This window comes from Rhinoraja longicauda, chromosome 5, assembly GCF_053455715.1.
Source record: "Rhinoraja longicauda isolate Sanriku21f chromosome 5, sRhiLon1.1, whole genome shotgun sequence".
NCBI classification, from domain to species: domain Eukaryota; kingdom Metazoa; phylum Chordata; class Chondrichthyes; order Rajiformes; family Arhynchobatidae; genus Rhinoraja; species Rhinoraja longicauda.
In genome coordinates, this window is record NC_135957.1 from 8,148,215 (window position 1) to 8,172,441 (window position 24,227).

Consider the following 24,227-nt stretch of genomic DNA (forward strand, 5'->3'; position numbering starts at 1 on the left):
GCATGTGAAAATAGGTTTGATTAGTAAGTATGCAGATACATGGTCTTTCACCACCCCCTCAGCCCCAGCCCTGTGGGGGTATATATTGACTATATCCTCAATGAAGTTAATCCGGCACCCTCACACTGTCGAAGGTATTTATTCTCAAAATCGCCCAGGAGTCGGTGTGCAGTCGGACTGGAGTATTGTCGTTGGACAAGGGAAGGGTGGCCGCCACAAGCTCGGCCATTTGACTCGAGCCACCAGAGCCATCACATCGACTCGCGTATCATCGAATGCACTCTCAAACCCCTTGCACACAGCAGAACACGCGGCCGGATCGTATCCTGTTGTTCACCTGGCACCGTTCGAGACTGGGGTTCTCTTTTCCTGGAAGGGCGCCCGACACGGTCAAAATGCTGGAGTAACTCAGCAGGTCAGGCAGCATCTCAGGAGAGAAGGAATGGGTGACGTTTCGGGTCGAGACCAAAGGGTCGAGACCCGAAACGTCACCCATTCCTTCTCTCCTGAGATGCTGCCTGACCTGCTGAGTTACTCCAGCATTTTGTGAATAAATAGCTTCGATTTGTACCAGCATCTGCAGTTATTTTCTTACCCTCACACTGTCTCTCACTAACCCTACTCCCCCTGTTCTGTGACACTGTCTATATCCCCACTGATATTACACCACCTCCTTCACACTGTTCCCTCAGTAAGCCTCTGCCCATCGCGCTGTATCACTTACTGAATCCCCACTGATGTTAATCCTGTTCCCTCACACCACCCCTCAGTAACCCCTCTCCACCACAACTCTATGTCACTGACTGAGTCTCCATTGATGTTCATCCACTTCCCTCACACTGTCCCTCAGTAACCCCTCACCCCCAGCATCCTGACTGACTGTCGCTGACGACATCTCTTGGGATATTAATCCAGCACCTCACACTGTGGATTGGTGACCCCTCTCCCCCCAACATGTTCGGCTACCATTCGATTTATTCATAAAATGCTGGAGTAACTCAGCAGGTCAGGCAGCATCTCGGGAGAGAAGGAATGGGTGACGTTTTGGTTGCGCTACCAACTGTTGATGACAACCCATCTCACGTGCAATCTTCCAGTAACTTGAGCCACACAAATCCACACAATATTGATCTATAGGCCATGTATTGACTTTGACATCTCACTGGCTCATCCCTACTGCCAGTGTAACTACTGTTGGTTGACAATGTTAATACTGTTGTTGTGTATGCAGGGTTTACAACAACCCACCCGCCCTGGTCCTGACTGTGATGAATGCTGTGTGCGTGCTGCTGCAGAAACCACCCCAGTGGGCCACAGCTAAACTAATGCTCAGCGATCCCTCCTTCCTGAAACACCTATTCAACCTGGACAAGGACACAATACCTGAGAAGGTAAGCTCTCTACCTCTCCCTCTCCCTCTCCCCCTCTCTCTCTCTCTCTCTCTCTCTCTCTCTCTCTCCCTCTCCCTCTCCCCTCTCTCTCTCTCTCTCTCTCTCTCTCTCTCTCTCTCTCTCTCTCTCTCTCTCTCTCTCTCTCTCTCTCTCTCTCTCTCTCTCTCTCTCTCTCTCTCTCTCTCTCTCTCTCTCTCTCTCTCTCTCTCTCTCTCTCTCTCTCTCTCTCTCTCTCTCTCTCTCTCTCTCTCTCTCTCTCTCTCTCTCTCCCCCCCCCCCCCCTCCCCTCCCTCCCTCTCCCTCTCCCCCCCCCCCCCCACTCCCTCTCCAAATGCACACAGTATTGATCTTTTCGTCATGCATTGGTTTGAAATTACACGTTCTGCTTTCCAGGTCTTCTTGAAGCTAAAGGTTTATTCGAAACAGCCTGATTTCAACCCTGAGAGGGTGGGCGTTGTGTCAACCGCCTGCCGCTCCCTGTGCCAGTGGGTGCTGGCACTGGAGCACTATCACGAAGTCCGCAAGGTAGGGTAATGCATCTGTAAATGGTCACACACTTGCTGTTTCTTGTGGGATCTGGAACTCCACTGTCATGATGTAACCTGGCAACTTGGTCGGTATGGATGAGTTGGGCCAAAGGGCCAGATTCCGTGCCCAATGATGTTTCGTAGGGTATTGGTGTTGGTTTATTGTCATGTATACCGAGATAGAGTGAAAAGCTTTGTTTGAGCAATCCAATCAAATCATATTATTCATGTGCAATTAAGTACATTCTTAAGTACATCAAGTAGTGCAAAGAAAAAAATACCAGAGTCAGAATTTAGTGTTATAGCATCATAGCATTAATGTTACAGAGAAAAGGTACAAGGGTGCAAGGGTTTGAAGATCGTGATTACACCTCGTGTTTGGGAGGTCAGCGTTTAATAAGAAGGGGGATGAAGCTGTTCCTGAAACTGGTGGTACATGCTTTCCAACGTGTTTCTTCTGCTTAATGGGAGAGCGTAGAAGAGGGAAGACTGGGTGAAAAAGGTCCTTGATTATGTTTGCTGCTTTCTTGAGGCGGCATAAAGTGTAGATGGAGTCGATGGTAGGGACAGTGGTCTGTGTGATGGACTGGGGTACATCCACAACTCTCCTCAATGAAGTACACTATAGAAAAGAGGGTGACTAATAAGAGACTGGGGATCGTCAGAAGCCAAAGTGGTCATCTCTATATGGAGCTGCAGGAGATGGGCAAAGTCCTCAATGAGTATTTCCTCTCTATTTTTACTGTGGCTAAAGTCATGAAGACTGGGGAACTTGGGACAATTAATGGAAGTGTCTTGAGGACAGTCACTATTATGGTTAAGGAGGTGCTGAACGGCCTAAGGCATTTGAAGGTAGACAAATCTCCTGGACCTGATCAGATATATCTAAAGACACTGTGGGAAGCTAGAGAGGAAATTGCAGGCACAGGCTTAGATATATGAATCATCATTAGATACGGGTGAGGTGCCGGAAGACTGGAGATCCTGCTGTAATTTTTTAATTGTTTATTTTATGGAGTGAATTAGATGAGAATTGGAGAGTGATGTTGGTTCTGCACATTTTCAACCGTGCCTTATGATGGTCAGCTTTGGTAGGCCACTACTGTATGATACTCCACATCACAGAGTATCTGACATGGACAACACACATTGCCGCACTGGTGGGTAAGGCAAGGCAGCGCCTTTACCACCTTAGACAGCTGAGGAAATTCAGAGTGTCTCTGAGGATCCTTCATTGCTTCTACTCTGGAGCTGTAGAGAGCATCCTGTCCGGCAACATCACAGTCTGGTTTGGGAACAGCTCTGCCCAGGACAGGAAGGCTCTGCGGAGAGTAGTGCGTTCAGCAGAACGCACCATGGGAACTACACTCGCCCCCCTGCAGGACCTATACATCAGGAGGTGCAGATCCAGAGCCAGCAACATTATGGGGGACCCCTACCACCCCAGCAACGGACAGTTCCAGCTGCTGCGGTCAAGCAAACGCCTCCGCTGTCACGCTGTGAAAACAGAGAGGATGAGACGGAGTTTCTTCCCACAGGCCATCAGGACTGTTAACTACAGGGACTAAATTTTCTTTTCTGTATTAATTTAAATTTATATGCTGAAATTGTAATTTTTTATTTTTTTTGCACAATCCGCAGGCATTGCCACTTTCATATCACTGCACATCGTGTATGTGTATGTGACAAATAAACTTGACTTGACTTGAAAGAGTGGCAGATGAGCAGAGAATGGGGCTAGAAGGGGAAGGAGCAATGGCTGGGAGCAATTCTTCAGCCTCTTGCCTTGCACCTCAGGTCAACTGGTTTCAGGCTGCTCAGGGTCTTGCCCTTGTTCCAGGAAGGAGAGCTGCACCTCAGCATTTCCAAGGAAAAGACATTCACTTCACTCTGAGACAGCCAACGAAGGAAGCTCTTCATCCTGCAGTCACATGACCAGGAATTGTTATGCAGGAAAACCTCCTGGAGACCTGGAAATATAATTTTAAAAACACAAATATTGGTCAAACAGCAAATAATGTGCTGGAGGAACTCAACCCATTGATCAGCAGCATCTGTGTGAAGGTGAAGGAACTGTCAACGTTTCGAGTTGAAACCTTGCAGCAGGAAAGTGCAGAGGGAATTTGTGTAGCTAGGAACTGCAGTAACTCGAAGATAGACGCAAAAACCTGCAGTTAAACCGAAGATAGACGCAAAAACCTGCAGTAACTCAGCGGGACAGACAGCATCTCTGGAGAAAAGGAATAGGTGACGTTTCGGGTCGTGACCCTTCTTCAGACTGAGAGGCAGTTAACAGGTATAAGGTAGAGAGGGGAAGGTGAGACAGCTAGTGTGTGATTCGTGGACGAAAAGCAGAGGTGTGAAGGATGACAGGCGGATAGAACCAGTAGGTGGAGTTCAAGTTGGATGATAGGTGGAGGCAGACAAAAAATGGCAGATGGAGCTAGATGATATATATATAGTATTTTCTAACAGCCTTCCTCACTGTCTGCAAACCTCTCCAGTTTTGGTGTCTTCAGCAAACTTACTCATCAACCTCTCCTAGAGACAATTAGTAGGATATATATATATATAACAGTGAGGAAGGCTGTTAGAAAATACTGCTCGATATAGATCAGCTGCTAAAATGGGCGGAGAAATGCTATTGTCTATTGTCTATTGGCAGATGGAATTTAACCCGAGCAAATGTGAGGTGCTGCACCTTGAGAGGTTGAACGCAAGGAGAGGGTGTACAGTTAATGACAACACCCTGCAAAGTGTTGATGTGCAGAAGAATCTTGGAGTCCTAGTTCATCGCTCACTGAAGATGGCAGCACAAGTAGTTAGGGTGATAAAGAAGATATACTCGTCTTCTTTGCGAGGGGCATTGAATATAAAAGGAAGCCGTGATGCGGCTCACTAGGACTTTGGTTAGGTCACAGTTGAGGTATTGATTGCAGTTCTGCTCACCCCATTGCAGGAAGAATGTGGAGGATTTGAAGAAGGTACAGAGGACGTTTACCAGAATGCTGCCTGGATTAGAGGGTTTCATCGACAGAGAGAAGTTGGATAGACTTGGAGTGTTTTCTCTGAAATGTTGGAGGCTGAGGAGAGATTTGATAGAAGTATATAAAAGTATAGGAGGCATGGATAAGCTAGACAATCAGAACACTTTTCCCAGGGGGAGAATGTACAACAATAGAGGGTACAGCTACAAGGTGAGAGGGGGAAGGTTAATGGAGTGGTGAGTGGTGGGAGCCTGGAACACATTGCCAGGGATGGTGGTGGAGGCAGATACAATAGTGATGTTTAAGAGGCTTTTTAGATAGGAACATGAAAGCGCAGGTTGCAGAAATAATCCATAGGCTGCTGTTATCCCTACCTGTCAATGCCAAGAATGATGTGCCATCAATGGATTTCAGCTTGTTGCCGTTCAGGGCTAGATGGGTAAGTCTGGGCGTGTGTTTGAAGATATCTCTCAGAAGCTTGCTCATGTGATTATTTCTCACATACAACTCTCGCAAGTTACCTAAACCTTCTAATGCCGTGGCGTTGAGGGTGTTGAGCAAGTTGTTGTCCAGCGCCAGTATCTTCAGACTGCCCAATGGCTTGAAGGTTCTCAGGGGGATGTCCTGAATGCTGTTGTGGTCCAGGTTGAGGAAGTAGAGCTGGCCAAGACCAGTGAAGGAGTTGCCAAATATCTTCTGGATCTTGTTGAAGGCCAAATCCAGGATCCTGAGGGCACTCAGAGCCTGGAAGATATTGGGTGGCAGTGAGGTGATGCCGTTCAATGGCATGTCCAGGTGGGACAGGTTATGGAGCCCGGCAAACATCCCGGGCCTGAGGATTGTGAAGCGGTTTTGTCCCAGCATCAGAAAGCGGAGCCTGGAGAGACCGTGGAAGATTCTGCGGGGCAGCCTGGTCAGTTGGTTGCCATGGAGATTGACCAGTCTCAGTTGACTGGCCCCAGAGAAAGCCCGAGGGTGGATTGTTGTTATGATGTTGTGCTCAAAGTTGATGCTCTCAGTGTGCGGTAATCCATGAAGCACTCTGGCAGGGAGGGTTTGCAGGAAGTTCTGACCTTAAAAAAGAGCTGTACATTACTCACAGCAAGCAGTCCAATATAAGTCCACACACGGAGCAGCAACCCGTGACCACACCTCCAATATTGTGATCCGTCTAATGGCCATACTAGAGGAAGGATATGATTAAACCAGAGAGGGCGCAGAAAATATTCATGAGGCTATTGCTGGAACTGGAGGGCTGCGGCCACAAGTAGAAATTGGATCAGCTGGGACTGGAGTGAAGGAGGCTGGGAAGCAAGTGGTGTGGTGGTTTAGAGTTTAGAGAGATACAGCGCGGAAACAGGCCTTTCGGCCCATCGGGTCCACGCCGATCAGCGATCCCCGCACACTAACACTATCCTACACCCACGAGGGACAATTTTTACATTTACCCAGCCAATTAACCTACAAAGCTGCACGTCGTTGGAGTGTGGGAGGAAACCCACGCAGGTCACGGGGAGAACGTACAAACTCCGTACAGACAGCACCCGTAGTCGGGATCGAACCCGGGTCTCCGGCGCTGCATTCGCTGTAAGGCTCTACCGCTGTGCCACTGTGCCTTTATGAAAGCAGAGACGATAGTGGGGTTTAAGAGGCTTTGAGATGGGCACATGGATGTGAGGGAATGGAGGCAGATAAGATTCGTTTAGCTAGGTATCATGTTCAGCACAGACATTGTGAGCCAAAGGGCCAGTTCTGTGCTGTAATTTTCTATGTTCTGTAAGAGGGCAAAAATTTAAAGAGGACCTGAAAGGCAACTTTTCACACAGAGAATAGTGGGTATATGGAACGAGTGGCCAGATGAAGTCATAGAGGTGGGTGCAATGACAATGTTTAAAACACATTTGGACAGGCACTTGGATAGGGGAACATGGGCGAAATGCGCACAAATTGGATCAGCTCAGATAGATATGTTGGTTGACAGAGATGCAGTGCCTGAAGGGCTTATATCCATACTGTACAACTCTATGACTGCATTCAACGGGACCTGGAATGTGATAGGTACTGCCGCACTTCCTGGAGTGTCATTGGGCACACAACATTGGCCCACTTTGTAAGATAGATCGTCAATGCTTGATCAAGGGTAAGCTTTTAAGGAAACCCTTAAAGGAAAAGGCAGAGGCAGAAAGGATTAGGTGAATTCTGTCGAGATGGCACCAGTGTGCCCACATTGCAGGATACATGTAGCAAGGCTGCAGTGGTGGTTTTATCACTCGACAGCCATCTATCTGTTGTACCCTGCAGATGCTGGCTCTGTCCAGAATGTCATCTTGGGGTGTCATCACATCTGATGCCCCACACTGTCTGCCAGCTTTGGATAGTGGCTCCCACAGGCCTGCTAACTTCAGCTGAGCTGAATTTAATCCTCTATGCAATTACAGTCGCCTGATACTGTCCTGGAGGCAGAGGCCTGGCCAATGGGTCCAGAGGTTAAACACCACACCACCCCAACATAAGGGTGTCCTATCCTCCGATACCACCCAGGGATGGACCCTTTCATACACACGGGTAACTCCGTGCTTGAATCAGCTACCCCATTGGTAAGGTCCGAGGGACCACTTCTAATCGCCACATTGTAGGGAAGTAACAAGGTCCTCAAAGGGTGCAGGGAATACCAACCAGAGTTGTATTAGGAAGGAGAGAATTCACTCTTTGGTGAGACTGGGGTTATTCTAAAACTTTACATTCGCTCGAGTTTAAGGCCTGTCCCTGTGCTGCATGGCTCCACAATAAAGTGGATAACTTCACATTTATCCACTTTAGATACCGATTCTGGCAACTTTCTAAATCACATGGAAGCCTAGTTGAATCCTCCTCACAACTCGCAATCCCATTCCGTTTTACGATATCAACCTCAAGAAATAATATACCAATTTATAGTCTATGCCAGAGGATTACCTCCAATCCTGCGTGTTGAACACTAGCCTCTTTTGTGGGATGTTATCAAAGACACACTTTGAAAGTCTAAGTCCTCTGCTTCTCTGTTATCCATTCTACCAACTTCACCCCAGAATACAATGTCCCTTTCATAGATCCATGTTGAATCAACTCATCCTCCCTCCCATTGCTCTTCCTACCCACTGTGCCATTCATTGCCCCGTCCACCTTTGTCCCACTCACCCACAAGATCTGACACAGTGCAAAATCCAATGTACGTACCCATCCTAAGAACCCAGGCGTCCCCAGGCAGCTCCCTTGGCATCGACCTCAGGCCCCGCCTGTAGCAGTCCACCTCAGTTAGGTTGACGGGTTGTTTCTGGCCACAGATGCACTCCCTTGGGCATTGACCTGCCACTGCCTGACTCACACAAAGAGTGGCCCACAGGAGGCACAGTGCCAAAGCCATCCCTTCACCCACCTGAAAGGGAGAGGAGAAAGCACAGACAGCACAGGTGTGTTTATTTCACTTCCAGGATGAGGTGTGTGTGTGTGTGTGTGTTTGTGTGTCTGCGTTTGTGTGTCTGCGTTTGTGTGTGTGTGTCTTTCTGTGTGTTTGTGTGTCTGCGTTTGTGTGTGTCTTTCTGTGTGTTTGTGTGTGTGTCTGTGTGTTTGTGTGTCTGTGTTTGTGTGTGTCTTTCTGTGTGTTTGTGTGTGTGTTTGTGTGTCTGCGTTTGTGTGTGTTTGTGTGTGTCTGTCTGTGTGTTTGTGTGTTTGCGTTTGTGTGTGTCTTTCTGTGTGTTTGTGTGTGTGTCTGTGTGTTTGTGTGTCTGCGTTTGTGTGTGTTTGTGTGTGTGTCTGTGTGTTTGTGTGTCTGCGTTTGTGTGTGTGTCTTTCTGTGTGTGTGTGTGTGTGTGTGTGTGTGATAGTATAGAGAAATAGACCATTGCACATCCATCAGGGCCTGCACAGCACAAACTTGTAACTTACAGCCAATGAAATGTATTTTTAAAGAGCGAATTACCTTTGTTACATGAATGGTCTGCCAGGCATTTGCAACACATTCATCATTTGCAAACACCAACAATCACATATAGTAATTAGATTCACAAAGTGCTGGAGTAACTCAGTGAGTCAGCGAGCATCTCTGGAGAACATGGATAGGTAATGTTTCAGGTTGGGACAATTCTCCGATCACGTAATTAGTTTCAGTGGTAAATGAAAACTGAAAAAAACGGCAGCTGCTGGAAATCCCAAATAAAAACTGAAAAATGTTGGAAACACTCAGCAGGTCAGGAAGCAGAGCTGGAGGGAAACACAGAATTAACCTTTCTTATACACTCTATGAGATCATCCCTGAGCTTCCTGCTCTCCAAGGAATTACATCCGAACCTCCTCAACCTCTCCTTAAAGCTCAGGCCCCGATGTCCTAGAAACAAGTTTGTGAGATTATCTCTCTCCAGTACAGGCAGAAAACACTCAGAGCAACAGCTGAATTATGAAACACTCACCTTATAGTGAAAGTGAGCCCAAAGGCAGCTCTCTCTCAACTGTGATGGACAGGAAGGGGATTAATCTTTCTGGGAGCACGTCCTAACTGCGAGGGACCTGGTCCAGCACTCTTCAGGCATCTCTTCAGGCCCACCACCAGCAGAGCAGAGCATCCAATAGCAGGGAGGCCGCAGGGAGGCACAGACATTACAGCACGGAAATGATTCCTGACCGTGAAGATCCAGGCATTGTGAAAGCTCAGCTCCCTCAGGCTTCATTACGTAATCCCTGAAGGAACGATCGTTCCACAACCCCAGACAAGGGACAGATGTATCTCACAGGGAAGGTGTGGTCCCCCAGGGTGATGAATGAATGGCGTGCCAGACAGTTTTATCGGGCTCGGACAGCTTTGTGGTTACCGAGGGCAGTGGATAGTTTGCTTGTGTCTGTTTGAAAGACAGTGGTTCATTCTGCGACGAGCACAGCTGGAAAACATCAGCGGTTACGTAATGCTGCATGTATTCCCTTCCTCCGCCTGGGGCATGCCATGCAGCAACAAGATGCAGCTCACCAGAGATCTTCAGCAACATCATCCCAACCCACCCCAGTATCTATTATTCAAATCCTTTCGCAATAAAGGCCAATGTACCATACCTTGCTACACCTGCTTAATAGCTTTTGGTGGCTTCTGTGCCGCAATATCTAAGTTCCTCTCAACATCAATACTCTTAATACATCGATGCTCTTAATATCTTACAGTTTAAAAATGACAGAGCATTTCTGTTTTCTCAATCAAAATGGATGACACACATATAAAGAGAGGAGATGAAGCCTGCAGAGTTTTGTAGGCTCACAACGTCAGCCACCGGATTCCAACCTGACCCCTGGTGCTGTCTACGGGCAGTTTGCACATTATCTCTGTGGGTTAATGTAAATTGGAGCTGGCTAGTAGGTAAGTGGTAGAAACTGGAGTGAGTTGAGAGGAACATGGAGAAAATAAAATGGGAGTAGTGTAAGATTAGTGAAAATGGGTGCTTGATGGTGAGTCAAAAGGCCAAGATGGACCTCATCTCTGGTCTTTGAGTCCTTAGCTTTCCAAGGTTAGACAACCAACTCTTCTCCTCTTGCATCTGAAGAATGGTCCCGACCCGAAACATCACCTATCCACATTCTCCAGAGATGCTGCCGAACTCGCTCAGTTACTCGAGCACTTTGTCTTTTTTTTGTATAAACCAGCATCGGAAGTTCCTTGGATCTTCCCCTCTTGTTTTCTTTCTTTGATACTCTCCCACTCACACAACCCCCCACCAATACACCTGTCTGATCCCAGGGACCACTTACCAAAGTTATCATGTATTTTCTGTCTTCGGCAACTCAGCCTTCAAAACCTTCTTACTTCAAGGATTCAAAAATTTCCCGATGAAATTTCTCTTTATCTTGCTCCTGAATTAAGGAAGGCTAATGTTGAGACTTTACCCATAGGTTCTAGCACTCCAGTCACTGGAAACAACAACTACAAAATCATTCCGTCAAGCCCTATAAAAGCAATATGGTATGTTCATTCTTACTCTTCTCTGAAATTCCTCTTTCAAAGCTCTCAGAGTTGGTTCATCAGGTCCTTGTTGGTTCTTAGTTTTTAAGCTTAATGACTTCACTGGTCATATTTTTTACGGAAACTGATTTATTTATTAATTTGCATTGGACTGTTAGTTCTCCAAGGCTCCTGTGAGGTATTTTGTCTCTTCTGTGAAGAGAGACACAATTTATTTACTTCCTCTACCAATGCATTCAAGAGAGAGCTAGATAGAGCTCTTAAGGATAGCGGAGTCAGGGGTATGGGGGGAAGGCAGGAACGGGGTACTGATTGAGAATGATCAGCCATGATCACATTGAATGGCGGTGCTGGCTCGAAGGGCCGAATGGCCTCCTCCTGCACCTATTGTCTATTGTCTAATTTCTCCTTCCCCTTCATCAGTTCTCCTGTCTTTGCCTGAAGCGGCCCACATCTGGCCTTGTTTATAGTTTGAGCCGGGTCACAGGTAGATTCAATGTAAACATGGTGGCCTCACCATGCCAGGCATAACCCACTCAGACTATCTCCTGCTGAGCCCACTGGAAGTGTTGAAGCAGTGGGCTCCTTGCTGTCTGCAGAGTGCGGTGAGTGAGCCACTGGCTGAGGTGGTGTCACCTAGTACGGAACTGCCACAGTAAAATCATTCAACTCTGTTTGACAGTCAGTTGATCCAAAGCAGCACAATGTGGTGGCCGCCCAGGAGGCTCTTGTGATCGTTAGGAGCAATCTTCGAGAGAAGAACACATCCCTTAAACTGGTAAGAAGCAATCAGCCTCATCCTGTTCTGCGCACACACCTCCTCCCCCCCCCCTCCCCCACTCCTTCACTCATTTTCAACTCCTCGTCATGTTCCCCTGCACCACTCTTCCTCCATATTCCCATCAATACTTTCTCCTCCCACTGAGGGGTGAGCTACCCACCGATTCTCAGCCGGCTCAACAGTTTGTAGGCATCCCACACACAATGCATACATACATGTACACACACACATATGCACACACACATATACACACACATATATATATATATACACACACACATGCACACACACATATGCACACACACGTATGTACATGCACTTATACACACACATATACACACACACACACACACACATATGCACATACACATGTACACACACATATATATACATACTCATACACACACATATACACACACATGTACACACACACATACACACACATATACAGTACATACACACATATACATACATAGACACACACACATATATATATACACAAATGCATACACATATACATACACACATATACATACACACATGTACACACACACATATATATACATACTCATATACACACACATGTACACACACATATCCAGTACATACACACCTATACATACACACACACACACATATATATATATATACACAAATGCATACTCATATACATACACACATATTCATACACACATATACATACACATAGACATATAAACGCACAAACAGACATATAACATACACACATATACATACACCTAGACATATAAACACACAAACAGACATATAACATCCACACATATACATTCACATAGACACATAAAATACACACATCTAAGCATGCTTACAATGAGGCACACACCAGTCCAAATACACACACATACACAAGTACACATACATATACTTGTGTGCACACATACACAGGACACTCAACTGCACACACACAAAGGCATAGACACTCGCATACATAAGGTTATATATATATTCAATATACAAACTCAAACAAGGCAATACATACACAAACATCATGCGAATGCCTACACACACAAGGTCACATGCACACATCTCACATGCGCATGCCCACAGGCTCTCCAGTTCAACCAATCATCTGTCGCCAACCTAAGCCATTTTTCCACAATAAATATTGGAGCAAAGATAGAATGTTCTTCCTACTCCTTGGAGTGCAGTAATTGCGTCGTGATTCCCCCCGGTGGGGGGGGGAGGGTCACACCTGAAGACAAGATGGCAATCCTGTCCTGTGACTGAAAATGGATGCAGGCGTGGCATGTCGAGGTTAAAGATGCTGAAAGTGCATGGACGTGGAGGACATGCCCCACATGTGCTGCCATTTCTACCAACCTCAAGCCTCTCATTTCCAGTGGGCCTGGAGCCACGCTTTTGCATTAAGCTCATCCTGACGGTGATCGCCGACTGACGGCTCCTTTTCTGTTTGTCCCACAGATTGAGGATCACCAACGGTCTCTGCAAAAGGCCTTCAATGAAGCTGTGGAGCAGCAGGCAGCTTTGGCTGCCCGCAAGCTGCAGACCACCAACAGACTGTCACGGGCTTCGTTCTTGATCGCTGCCCTCGCCAGTGAGAAGGTGGGAACCGATGGCAGAAGCTGTGCACAGAGTGGCAGTTAGAGTGAGACCGATCAGCAAAGAGCAACACGAGAGAGTAGGGGGAGGGGAAGAGGGTGATAGAAAATGGAAGTCAAATTCAAACAAACCACAGCACAGTGGCACGGTGGGTAGAGCGACTGCCTTCCAACTGCAGTCCCCGCTTTCCGATCCTGACCTCGGGTGCTGTCCAGGTGGAGTTTGCACCTTCTCCCTGTAACCATGTGGGTTTTACAGAGTGCTCCAGTTACCTCCCACATCCCAAAGACATAAGGCTTGGTAATATGTTGGAGAGGGGTAGAATCTGGGAAAGTTAATGGGAATGTTGGGGAGAATAAAGTATAATTAGCGCAGATGGTTCTTGACAGCATGTACAGATTCGGTGGGCAGAAGGACCTGTTTCTTTTTTTGTCATGTGTTTAGTTTATTGTCACGTGTACCGAGGTACGGTGAAAAGCTTTTGTTGCGTGCTAACCAGTCAACAAAAAGACAAAACATGATTAAGATCGAGCCATTTATAGAGTATAAATACATGATAAGAGAATAACGTTTAGTTATTTAGTAAGGTAAAGCCAGCAAAGTCCGATCAAGGATAGTCTAAGGGTCACCAAAGAGGTAGATAGTAGTTCTGCACTGCACTTTGGTTGTGGCAGGATTATTCAGTTGCCTGATAACAGCTGGGAAGAAACTGTCCCTGAATCTGGAGGTGTACGTTTTCATACTACTATACCTTTGCCTGTTGGGAGAGGGGACTAGAGGGAATGGCCAGGGTGCAACTTGTCCTTGATGATGCTGCTGGCCTTGCCGAGGCAGCGTGAGGTATAAATGGAGTCAATAGAAGGGAGGTTGGTTTGTGTGATGGTCTGGGCCGCGTCCACAATTCGCTGCAATTTCTTGCGGCCTTGGATGAAGCTGTTCCCAAATGAAACTGTGGTGCATCCTGATAAAATGCTTTCTATGATGCATCTGTGGAAGTTGGTGAGAGTTGGTGTCTCCGGGGCTAGGCGAAGTGAGCGGACGTTTTGAAAGCAGATGTTTTTGGGCTGAGGAGAGCGCTCTGTGATTCTTAGATGCTTTGACTAACAAGCTCCTTGTGTGCTTGCAGACCCGCTGGAAGGAGTGCATCGATGGCTTGGACCGCGACCTGCTGTCAATAGTGGGCGACATCCTGCTCTCAGCTGCCTGTATCACATACTACGGCCCCTTTCCTGCCGACTACAGGCAGAACCTGTTGGGACAATGGAAAAGCTTCTGCACTGAGATCCAGATCCCAATCTCAATTAACTACGCGCTGATTCCAGCAGTACTCGAAAAGAACGAGGTAACGGGTAACATTGCTGCCTGCCGCAGCTTAACCTCTCAGTGTGGTGATCAACGACTCCCTGAGTTAATCATCTGGGACTGAGACCAGCACAGTAGTTAGAAGACATTAGTCTGCATCTAAATGGGGTATGGTAGCATTGTGGCTAAATTAGTGAACTAGTAATCAAAACCTCTTGTCTAACGTTCTGGAGAACAAGTTTGAATCCCACCATGGCATTTTAAATTAGGCAAACCGGTAAAGTAAATGTCACTGTGGAAGAAATGGTGCATGTTTCACTCATGATCACAGGAGAAGGGTTTTTGTTTATTCAATCTCTTATTTCTCAGCACATAGAAGGAGGCCATTCACCCCATAAAGTCTATGCTGGCTTTCAGGGCATTCCCATAATTCTCCTTACCCCAATTATTTTCTTTCTCATGAGCTCATTATTTTTCTCTGCAGCAGTGATGTTCAGGTCGAGAGGGTATGGGGAGTATGAGGTTTGGTGGGCCTTTGAAAAAGAATTATGAGGGAACATGATGGTGGAGGCAGATATTCTCACAATGTTTAAAGAAGTATCTGGACAACATTTGAATTGCCAAGGCATAGAAGGTTATGGACTAAGTGGTGGGTGAAGGGTAGGTAGGGTTGGTTGGTGTGGTGGGTTGAAGTGCCTGTTTCTCAGCTGTACGTCTCTGTGACTAACTCTGACCCTCTCTCCTGCCACCTACACTCACAAGGGCTAATTTATAAAAATCCAATTAAGCAGGATTAGCCATACGGAAAGCCATTTGATCATTTGATACAAACCACTCAGACAGCACCGGGGGGTCAGGATTGAACCTGGGTCACTGGAGCTGCAAGGTCCCAGCTCCACAAACTGCACCACTGTGCTACTCCTTCCGATGGACTCTTTAACTGCCCTCCGAAATGCCCTTTAGAGCTACCGTTTAGAACCAAAAAGGGTCTAAAAAAGGCCTCACCACCAATGGCCACTTCCCACAAATGTGAGGAAATCTTCCACTGGGGACTGAGGTGGGTGGGTGGGTAGGTTGAGAGGAGGGCAGGAAATGCCAGTAAAAGGTGCATAATGCTGGAAGGTGCAGGGAGATGCTGGGAGATAGACACAAAATGCTGGAGTAACTCAGCGGGACAGGCAGCACCTCTGGAGAGAAGGAATGGGTGACGTTTTGGGTCAAGACCCTTCTTCAGACTGATGTCAGGGGAGTGGGCGGTGCATAGATAACGGTGTATAGATGAAGTATGAGGTTTGAAAACAGGACAAAGGGAATAGAGATCAAGGAAAATGTAGAATAGATCATTGTTTGTTGGGAGAAGGTAACAACAAAGCAAACAGAGATAAAATGTAGTCGGAGACAGTAAGACTGGTCGGAGAACTGGGAAAGGGTCTTGACCCGAAATGTCACCCATTCCTTTTCTCCAGAGATGCTGCCTGTCCTGCTGAATTACTCCAGCATTTTGTGTCTATCTTCGATTTAGACCAGCATCTGCAGTTCCTTCCTGCACAAGATGCTGGGGGATGTCAGAAGGTGTCGGAGATGCTGAGAGGCCAGTGAGTGAGCAAATTTATTTTGGGAACAAGCTGGGAATGACAAAAGAAAATCATCTTGGAACCATTGTATACTCAGTGGTGAAAGTGAACGAAGTTCAGATAGGTGATGTGGGAGGCAAGGAACGGTCACTGATGGGGCAGAGGTGGAGAAAGTGTGAACACATTACAGGAGACAAATTCCCCAGATATCTCCTTTAAACATTTCTGCTCTCACCTTAAAGCTATGCCCTCTAATCTTTGACATTGCCACCCTGGGAAAAAGGTTCTGTCAACACTAACTTTGTCTCATCTTTTTATAAACGTCTATTTGGTCACCCCTCTGTCTTCAATGCTCCAAAGAAAACCATCTAAGTTTGTCCAACCTCTCCTTATAGGTAATACCTTCTAACACAATATATTTTCTGACCAGGTTCGCAATTTGCAGAACATGGATCTGCCGTCCGATAATCATTCGACTGAGAACGCTATCTTGGTGAAGATGGGCGAATACTGGCCCTTACTCATTGACCCTCAAGGTCAGGCTGTTAACTGGATTAAGAAGATGGAAGGCGACGAATTGTTAAGTCTCCTGGCTACCGACCCCAACTACATGAGCTCAGTGGTGACTGCCATGCAAATGGGACAACCAGTCCTGCTGCATGTAAGTGAATAGAAAGCTTGGTGTGCATTTTAGGGTTTGTTCCAAAATAATTTTATTTAAAGGCACCAAAGAAAGAAACACCTTAAATTCATGTCGTCCAACACCAACGTCAGCCCACCCAGTCTACACTGACCTGTAACCACCCATTTACACCAATCCTACATTAATCCCATCCTACCAAATTGCCCATTTTGGGGATGTGGGAGGAAACTAAAACGCCCGGAGGAAACACACGCACTCATTGGAAGAACATGCAAACTGCACACAAACAGCACCCAAGGTCAGGATTGAGCCTGGTCTCTGGTGCTGTGAGGCAGCAGGTGTACCAGCGGCACCACTGTGATGTCTTCCATTCGCTCTATCCACCTGCAACACCATTATCACAGGTAAGTCACCAACATGGCACACTCCTTCACCACAGGCACAACCGCAAGGTCGAAGCAAGCCACCGGCATAGACACAATCTCAGATAGGCCTACTGCTGGAACATGGCCTGGTTCAGGAGCGGAACGAGATCCGTGACTAGCTCATATCTTTTTGCACCAAGTCCCCCAAGATCAAGAACGCGAGGCTGAAGTGCAGCCAGAGCTTGAGGAGCAAGCCCTCTGCAACCTCCTAAATTCCGCATGGCCTGCAGAATTGTCCAGGCCACATAAATGATGGGGCCTGGGAGTCCCAGAACTGGTTAAAGAGCTGGTCCACAGCCATAACTTTATCAAACGCCGCTCCCCGGGAGCTCCCGCACAGCCAGGTGGCAGAGTGGACCATGTTTCCAGATGATAGTCCAGGGTAAGGAGAGCTTGCAGGAACAAGAATTGCCACCACGTGACGTGGAACAAGAGACCACTGAAGATGTGGAGGACCAACACCCCAGGGAGGGCTTGCAGATCTGGGATTGATAGGCACGTCATCCTAGTAACACTCTAGAGCACCCAAAATACCTACAGCGAAGAGACTTCTGGAGGCTTTAGCTGTGAGCTTTGGTGTCGACCAGCTGGGACATTCACCATTCAGTCTATCCCTGAGAAGCTAGTTTACTCCTTCACCAATAGAGAAGCTCTAACAAAACTGAATACGTCCTCGAGTTTGTAATTCCCTCAGAGAGTGAGACCTGGCTGCAGAGGGAAGTGATGCTACCTTGAGGGCTGTGCCACTAGCAAATAAGATATGCTGGCTGCACAACAATAATAATAATAATAATAATAATATTCATTTATTGTCATTGCAACGAGTACAACGAAATTAAAAAATAGCCAATCCTGACGGTGCGTACAAACATATATGCAATAAATGCAAAAAACAAATAAATACAATTATATTAAGTACAAAGATTTTTTAACAGTGTTGCGTAGTGCAGAAGGTAGTGTTCAGTTCTCGTATGGCCCTGGGGTAAAAACTGTTCTTAAGTCTGTTTGTTCGGGATTTGATCGACCTGAAACGTCGACCAGAGGGCAGATGAACAAACAGACGGTGGCCGGGGTGGGATGGATCTTTTATTATTTTGCCTGCTCTACTGAGGCAGCGTAGGCTGAACAGGTGCTCCAGGGAGGGCAGTGAGCAGCCGATGATCTTCTGGGCCGTTGTGATGACCCTCTGAAGGGCCTTCCTGTCCTTTTCTGAGCAGCTGGCATACCATGTGGTTATACAGTATGCCAGCACACTCTCGATGGAGCAGCGATAGAAGGACATCATGAGCTTCTCCTGCAAAGGCTGATTTCCTGAAGCTGAAGCTACACGAGTGTGATCCTGACATCACCTCTCCCGGATGGTGCAGCTGTGAGGAGCTCATTGGGAATGAAGGCCAGGGCGTTTGATCAAACATCTCCAGGTTGTCCAGCAGCAGGAAGGTGCTGCCCACAGTGATCTTACACAGGGCCATGCACAAACCACCCAGTCTTCAGGATGAAGGCAGCGTCGTGGCTGCCAGAACAACTGATGGAGCAACAGCCTCTTCCACTGCCTCTACACAGGCCATTAAGTGACCCCCACCTGTCACTGCTACCTGCAGCAGAGAGGGCCATGCCACTGAAAAGGATGGCTGGCTGTGGAGACATAGAGATAAGCCACCACAGATAATGGAACAATGTAATGGGAGCTTCACTCCGTGTCTAACACTACCCTGAAAATGTGTGACAGGACCGTGCAGAGGGAGCTTCACTCTATGTCTAACCCTGGGAGTTTTTGATGGGAGAGTGTAGAGGGAGATTCACTGTGACTAATCATCCCTGAAAGTGTGTGGCAGGGATAGTGCGGAGAGTGTTTCACTATAGCTGACCCCTCCTGTCCATATCCTGGAAGTATGTAATGGGATAGTGTAGAGGGAACTGAACTCCATCTGAACACTGCCCTAGGTGTGCGGGGCGGCTCAGGATGGAGGGGGCTTTACTCTCTCTCTCTCACACACTCGGCTGTTCCTGTCCTGCTCCGTTTGAGGAAGAGGAAAATGGTAGGAGAATTGCCTTGTGTAAAGAATGTCTACATATTGCACAGGATGTAACGGAGCAACTGGATCCCGGTCTGAGGCCCATTCTCCTGCGGGATATTTGTACTCGAGCTGGACATGACTTCATCAAGATTGACAACAAGGACGTAGAGTATAACTCCAACTTCAGGTAATTCACAGTTTCTCTCTCTCTCTGCTCAGACCAAACCCGACTTTCAGGTCCAGTTTTATGGGTTCTGATGCAGCCGATCAGGTCAAAGTAGGACTTGAAAACCCTGCCTTGGGTGGAAGGTAGCCGTGGACTGGCAGGGTAGGTGGGGTATCCGGGAGATGATACACTCCCGACAAGTGAATCCAGGAGCTCAGTGCTGTCTGTCCATTTTCAGTGGTCATGGGCCTGGGGTTGCTCATTCACTTTTTTCAGAGGTTTTGACTTGTTTCCTCTGTCCACCTATTAATCCCTTGGTGTACCTTATTTGGGGACAAAGCACACATATCAAAGCGGACATATCAGGAAACTCAAGCAGGGAGTGTGACCTGTCAAAGGAGCATGTAACTGGGGATAGACACAAAGTGCTGGAGTAACTCAGTGGATCAGGCAGCATCACAGGAGAAAAAGTATGGCTAATGTTTGGGGTTGGGACCCTTGTTCAGTATAGGAAAGGGAACTGAGGTATGAAAAGGCCAGAACAAAGCAGGGCCGGCAACAGGTGATGGAGGATGTGTGGAGCCCAGTGGGACCTCGTTACAGAGGATGCTGTTGGTGAGAGAACACAGCCGTCGGTTCCCTTATCCTGCCTGTGGATTCATAGGATTTTGTGCCGAAGTTCTGATGCTGCCTCCATTCATTCGATGTGCCTGCTGCAAAATAGTCCATTTTAGTTTTTAGAGATACTGCGCGGAAACAGGCCCTTTGGCTCACCCGGTCCGGGCCAACCAGCGATCCCCGCATACTAATACTATCCTGCGCACAATAGGGACAATTTTTACATTTACCAAGTCAATTTACCTATAAACCTGTAGGTCTTTGGAGTGTGGGAGGAAACCGAAGATCTTGGAGAAACCCCTCACAGGTCATGGGGAGACTGCAAGCTCTGTATGGCAGCAACTCTACCACTGATTGGTCTGAAGAAGGGTCCTGACCCAAAACACCACCTATCCATGTTTGCCAGAGATGCTGCTTGGCCCGCTGAGTTACTCCAGCACTTTGTGCCTTTTTTATATCCAATAGGTTTGCTCGACCTAGATCCCTTGTCATTTAACCTTCTGGACCAGCCTACCATGTGGTACCTCGTCAAAGGCCTTGCTAAAGTAAATACAGATGTTGTCCACCACCCTGCCCTCACCAATTCTCTCGGTTGATTCTTCGAAAAAGAAATCGATGAAATTTGTGAAATAATACCTGTTGCAGGTAAATGGGATTAGTATGGATGGGTGCACCATGTCCTGATGGATGAAAGGGCCTGCTTCTGTGCTGCACGGTTCTATGACTCTGTAAGACTGGTCCCTGTATCTAAATAAGATATGTTTTGTAGTCACGGCAGTAGCGAATCCGAGGATTCCTGATTCTGAGGATGATGGATTGCACTAAGAACGCTTAGATTTGTGAAGTTTTCAGTTCAGTTTAGCTTATTGTCACGAGGTGCAGTGAAAAGCCTTTGTTGCGTGTTAACCAGTCAGCAGAAAGACAATACATGATTACTTTCAATCCATTTGCAGTGTACAGATACATTAAGTGCAAGGTAAAGCCAGCAAAATCCGATCAAGGATAGTCTGAAGGTCACCAAAGAGGAAAATAGTAGCTGAGGACTGCTATCTGGTTGTGGTAGGATGATTCCGTTGCCTGCCAACAGCTGGGAAGAAACTGTCCCTGAATCTGGAGGTGTGCGTTGAGTGAGTGACGGCATTAGTGACTATGAGAGGGATTTTTATTCTGAGAGGCTGCTTCCTCAGGGGGAGACCCCAGAGTTACATAAATATTCTCAGCTAGTTGCGTCTGTTGTAAGAACAGATTTGTTTCCATAAGAGCATTGTAAATCTTTGGAAATTGAGCTTGGCCCTGGTGCAGACCCTAATTCAGCCATCTGATCCTGGCCACTGATTTTGGTGACCAGCCTCTTGCTGACAATGACCATGGTAATAATGCCACCCTGCCTGAATCCAAGGAAGTGTCCAGCACTTTGGGGTTAAGCTCTTGCAACCGTACATGAGTAAAGTGTGAGTGTGCTCACTCGGTTTGCAATGTCTGTGCAGGCTATACATGACCACCCGGATGTCCAAACCAAACTACCTACCAGCCGTCTGCATCCTGGTCACAATGATCAACTTCACAGCCACGTTCGAGGGGCTCCAGGAGCAGCTGCTGTCCAGGGTAGTGAAGGGGCAGCACCCCGAGGTGGAGAAGCAGCTCGGCCTGCTGCTGCAGAGCACTGCCCGCGACCTGGGCACCCTGACGGACCTGGAGAACAGGTCACTCTCCTTGCTGCAGAACACCAAGGGTAAGGAGAGCGGGTGGTGTGCGGTTATTCTCCACTCTGGGTTGTGCATGGCAGCAGTTGTCATGGTGAGAGGCTGAAAACAGGCACCAAATAGGCACTGTGTTGATAAAAAAAGCTGGCCGAACGAGACACAGTTTACCACGGGCCAGTAACTGTGGCACCTTGTACCCACTTCCAATGAAGTGTGGCTGGCGCACAACAGAACAGCAAGGGTTAGTTCAGTGACTGGGAGAGAGGGATCACATTCTTGATTAGAGGGTTATTGGGAGAAGGCAGGAACATGGTATTAGGAGGCAGAGATCAGCCATAATTGAATGGCGGAGTAGACTCGATGGGCCGAATGGTCTAATTCTACTCCAATAACTTGTGAACTTGTGAACACATATTCTCAGGTCCTCAAGGTCAGAGGGGAGAGAGGCTGCACAGGTACTGCAAGTAATTAGGAACGCTAACAGAATGTTACTGAATATTGCAGAGGACACTGGATATAGAAGTAGGGAGACTATTCTTCAGTGATAGAGGGCAACCACCTCTGGAGAACCACATTGCTCTCCTGATTTAAAGAAGGTTGGTTATACATTAAGAGGTCATAAAAGTTCTCTAAATTAGTGCCTGATATGAGTGCGTTCTCTTAAAGGAAAGGTTAGGCTGACGAAACTTGTATCTCGTGTTGCCATTCTAGGCTAGTATCTTCAGGGGTTTATAAGAGTGAAAACGGACATGATTAAAACATAATATCCCATTGTCTTGACAGGGTGATTGTGGAGAGGTTGATTGATCTGGTGTAAGAATATAGAACAGGAGCCAACAATGTATGGCCACCTGGTGCAATTGAAACTAAAGGTGTGAATGGGAGGGTCTTCCAGGGATGTAGGGCTGGATTTGGTTACTGAAATAGGAAGGTCATCTTTCTATCATCACAGTATTTTCATTGTGACCATTTCTTGTTCTTAAGGGCATATTTTGGATGACCAGGACCTCGTCGATACCCTTCATCGGTCAAAAGACATGTCCAAAGAGATAAAACTTCGCATCTCTGCCTCAGAGGAGAACGAGAAGAAAATTACGGCAGCTCGTAAGAAGTACCTGCCCATGGCCACACGCGGATCTATCTTGTACTTTGTGATAGATGAGCTGTCACAGCTGAACTGCATGTACCAGTTCTCTCTGCACTGGTTTATGAAATTATTTACCCAGTCTGTGCGTGACATTCGCAAGCCACACACCAGGACGCCAGCGACCAGCTTCATACTATCGGCCTCTACTTTACAACTGTCCTCCACTGGGTTCAGAAACGTTTCCTCCAAAGTCTCCCCGCAAGCCGGTTTCAACTCCTTCTTACAGAACATGATGAAAACTCTTACTGAGAACGTTTACAAGGTATGACACACACACTAATATAAAAAAAGGCAAGGCTTCAACACCATTTCCACCAGACACAGAATCCCAATGGAGCATTCACAAAATGCTGGAGTAACTCAGCAGGTCAGGCAGCATCTCGGGAGAGAAGGAATGGGTGACGTTTCGACCCGAAACGTCACCCATTCCTTCTCTCCCGAGATGCTGCCTGACCTGCTGAGTTACTCCAGCATTTTGTGAATAAATCGATTTGTACCAGCATCTGCAGTTATTTTCTTATATCCCAATGGAGCAACCCCCTTCTTGTTCATTTGCTCAGTATTGTACTCGAGGGCCAAACCTGGCCATTCCACTGAACAGCTCCGATTCTCCACCTGAGTCATTCCCTTCCTCAATTAACCCTTGCTAATAATATTTTTTAAAAAAGGAGGGTGGGAGAAGAACTACTGGCTGCTTAGCCTAACATTGGTAAGTCAGGGAAATGCTGGAGGCATTGCAAATGAACCGGATTGTTTTCGCGAAAGTGTTGGAGGTTGAGGGAAACCTAATAGAAGTATATAAAATTATGAGAGGCATAGATAGAGTGGACGGTCAGATCTTTTTTCCCCAAGGTAGAAATGTCGAAGACTAGAGAGCATAGTTTTAAGGAGACAGGAGCAAAGTTTGAAAGTGATGTGGAGGGTACGTTTTTTTTATGCAGAAGGTGGTGGATACCTGGAATCTATTACCAAATGTGGTGGTGGAAGCAAACACAAAACGCGTTCAAGAGGCTTTTAAATTGGTGCAAGGGTATCATATTTGGCACAGGCATTGTGAACTGAGGGACCTGGTGCTGTGCTTTATATGTTCTATGATGTGATTACAGAGCACTTAGAAAATAGCAACAAAATTAGACAAAGTCATCGTGGATTTCTGAAGCAACCAGAATTTCCAAGGATGGAACTAGAATAAGACAACATGGATACAGGCCTTTGGCCCAACTTGTCCTTGCCAACCAAGGGGATTTAAACTTTCCCAATATTGACTGGGAATGCCAAATGCAAAAGGTTTAAACGTGGCAACATTTGTCAAATGTTTTCAGGAAAGTTTCCTCTGGCAATATGTCGAGGGCCCCACACGGGAGAGGGC

The 24,227-nt window shown here is 47.0% G+C and overlaps 1 protein-coding gene across 1 annotated transcript in view; it reads left to right on the plus strand.

Annotated features, from left to right (window-relative positions):
* LOC144593835 (dynein axonemal heavy chain 6-like) overlaps positions 1–24,227 on the plus strand; it is a 317,525-nt gene that overhangs the window by 256,637 nt on the left and 36,661 nt on the right. Inside the window, exons 61-69 of the mRNA XM_078399952.1 lie at positions 1,232–1,391; positions 1,785–1,916; positions 11,565–11,660; positions 13,125–13,265; positions 14,389–14,604; positions 16,569–16,799; positions 19,290–19,411; positions 21,496–21,740; positions 22,696–23,120. Coding sequence (XP_078256078.1) covers positions 1,232–1,391; positions 1,785–1,916; positions 11,565–11,660; positions 13,125–13,265; positions 14,389–14,604; positions 16,569–16,799; positions 19,290–19,411; positions 21,496–21,740; positions 22,696–23,120 — 1,768 coding nt within the window. The remainder of the gene's footprint in view (positions 1–1,231; positions 1,392–1,784; positions 1,917–11,564; positions 11,661–13,124; positions 13,266–14,388; positions 14,605–16,568; positions 16,800–19,289; positions 19,412–21,495; positions 21,741–22,695; positions 23,121–24,227) is intronic.